General features: G+C 36.7%; 1 protein-coding gene across 1 annotated transcript; it reads left to right on the top strand.

The window, feature by feature from the left end:
* The first annotated feature begins 214 nt into the window (after positions 1–214).
* LOC113359309 (B3 domain-containing protein At3g19184-like) lies at positions 215–1,314 on the top strand. The gene is made up of 6 exons (XM_026602966.1): positions 215–256; positions 558–589; positions 686–812; positions 892–998; positions 1,130–1,142; positions 1,231–1,314. The coding sequence occupies exons 1-6, from the start codon at positions 215–217 to the stop codon at positions 1,312–1,314; spliced, it is 405 nt and encodes a 134-aa protein (XP_026458751.1).
* The last annotated feature ends 282 nt before the right edge of the window (positions 1,315–1,596 follow it).

Below are 1,596 nucleotides of genomic sequence, written 5' to 3'. Positions count from 1 at the left end.
TAATTATAATTATTTGGATGACAAATATGTAAGATTTTCATAGCTACAAGTTCTCATGGGTCAAAATAAGTCATATCATAATTGGTAGTATTTATTTAAATTATTATGACCAAAAATTATTTTGTCTCATACCGTGCCGTAACGGCACGGGTTATTTCTAATTCATAACAAAATCTAAAATATGTATATTACTAAAACACACCAAGAAACAAAAATGAAGAGAAAACAAGGAAATCCAACCCGTTCATCAGCCATGGTAAGGACTATTCACTAGCCACGGTTCTCTCTCACTCTCTTCGCTGCTATTTACATATTTTCATAGATTTTGGTAATCGAAGTTTTGTAAAAATTAGGGTACACTGCACGAGTTCTTTTTTTTTAATCAGGTTGATGTGTTTTGATCTTGCAGTATTTGGAACTTTAAAGCATGTACTTTGTATGTACCATAAAACTTCGAAAGACAGGCCTGTCACACACAAAAATAAAATAAAATGGTAGCATGAGACCATAACCTCCATTTTATTTATTCAACTGATTCTCTTATGATTGCGGGACAGGTAGGGGATAGTCCTAAGGAAAACAATGCAAGGTAAGCTTATGTTTGAATGTACCAACTTGTGTTGCAGTTTGTGTGATAGCATCTTAGTAATTAAAAGAAATTGTTGTCTTTGTTATGCTCCTGAAGCTGCAGCCAAAACAGATTAATGACTGCAGCAGACAAAGCTGAAGAGATTCGAGCGAGTTTGGATCCCGAATTCCTAAGTGTTGTTAAACTTATGATACGTTCAAGTGTTTCTGGGGGTTTTTGGCTGGTAATGCCAAGTTTCTACCATGGACATATTATATTCAAATTACATTGATGTCATTAATTGGTTTGGTTTCTGCTAATAGGGACTTCCCAGGATATTTTGTTCTTCGAGTCTGCCAAAGAAGGATACCAAGTTTACCTTGGTGGATGAGGATGGAGAAGCATATACTGCAAAATACCTTCCTCAGAGGTTTTGATTGAGTGGTGGTTGGAAAGGGTTTGCCATTGCCCACAACTTGGTGAAGGGAGATGCATTGGTGTTACACTTGACCGAGGCTGCCAAATTTAAGGTGATTATTGTTTGGTTTGTCGGTATTGCAGTTCATTGACTGTGGTTGTTCATTTCTGTCATTGTCCATTTTGTTGCCGATTACTTCTGCTGTTTGAGGTATAATTAGTAAATTTCTGGCTTCATTGTATAGGTTTACATAGTAAGGGCACATACTTCGGCTGAAGCTGGTGATCATGGTATTTTCTCTGGAACTTCCTATTATATGCTTGTTTAGTTTTTGATTTGTCCTTTCACAGTGATTCGTGCAAGTTTAAATTGAAATGTGAATGGCATGGACATTGCCGAGTTTAAAAAAATCAATGATTTGGAGAATTTGACCGTGACAGCAAACGATCTGACGATAAATGCTGCGATACCTGAGCATGTTCGTCCTAAATACTATGCAATCTGCCGCCAACAACTTTCTTTTCTTCATAAGGATATTATGCCAGGGTTGAGTCCTCAGTTTTTCGCGTCAATGATTGCTGGAGTAGTAAGTTTATGTCATGCTATAAGA

This window comes from Papaver somniferum, chromosome 3, assembly GCF_003573695.1.
Source record: "Papaver somniferum cultivar HN1 chromosome 3, ASM357369v1, whole genome shotgun sequence".
NCBI lineage: Eukaryota > Viridiplantae > Streptophyta > Magnoliopsida > Ranunculales > Papaveraceae > Papaver > Papaver somniferum.
This window is presented reverse-complemented; position numbering and strand designations above follow the sequence as displayed.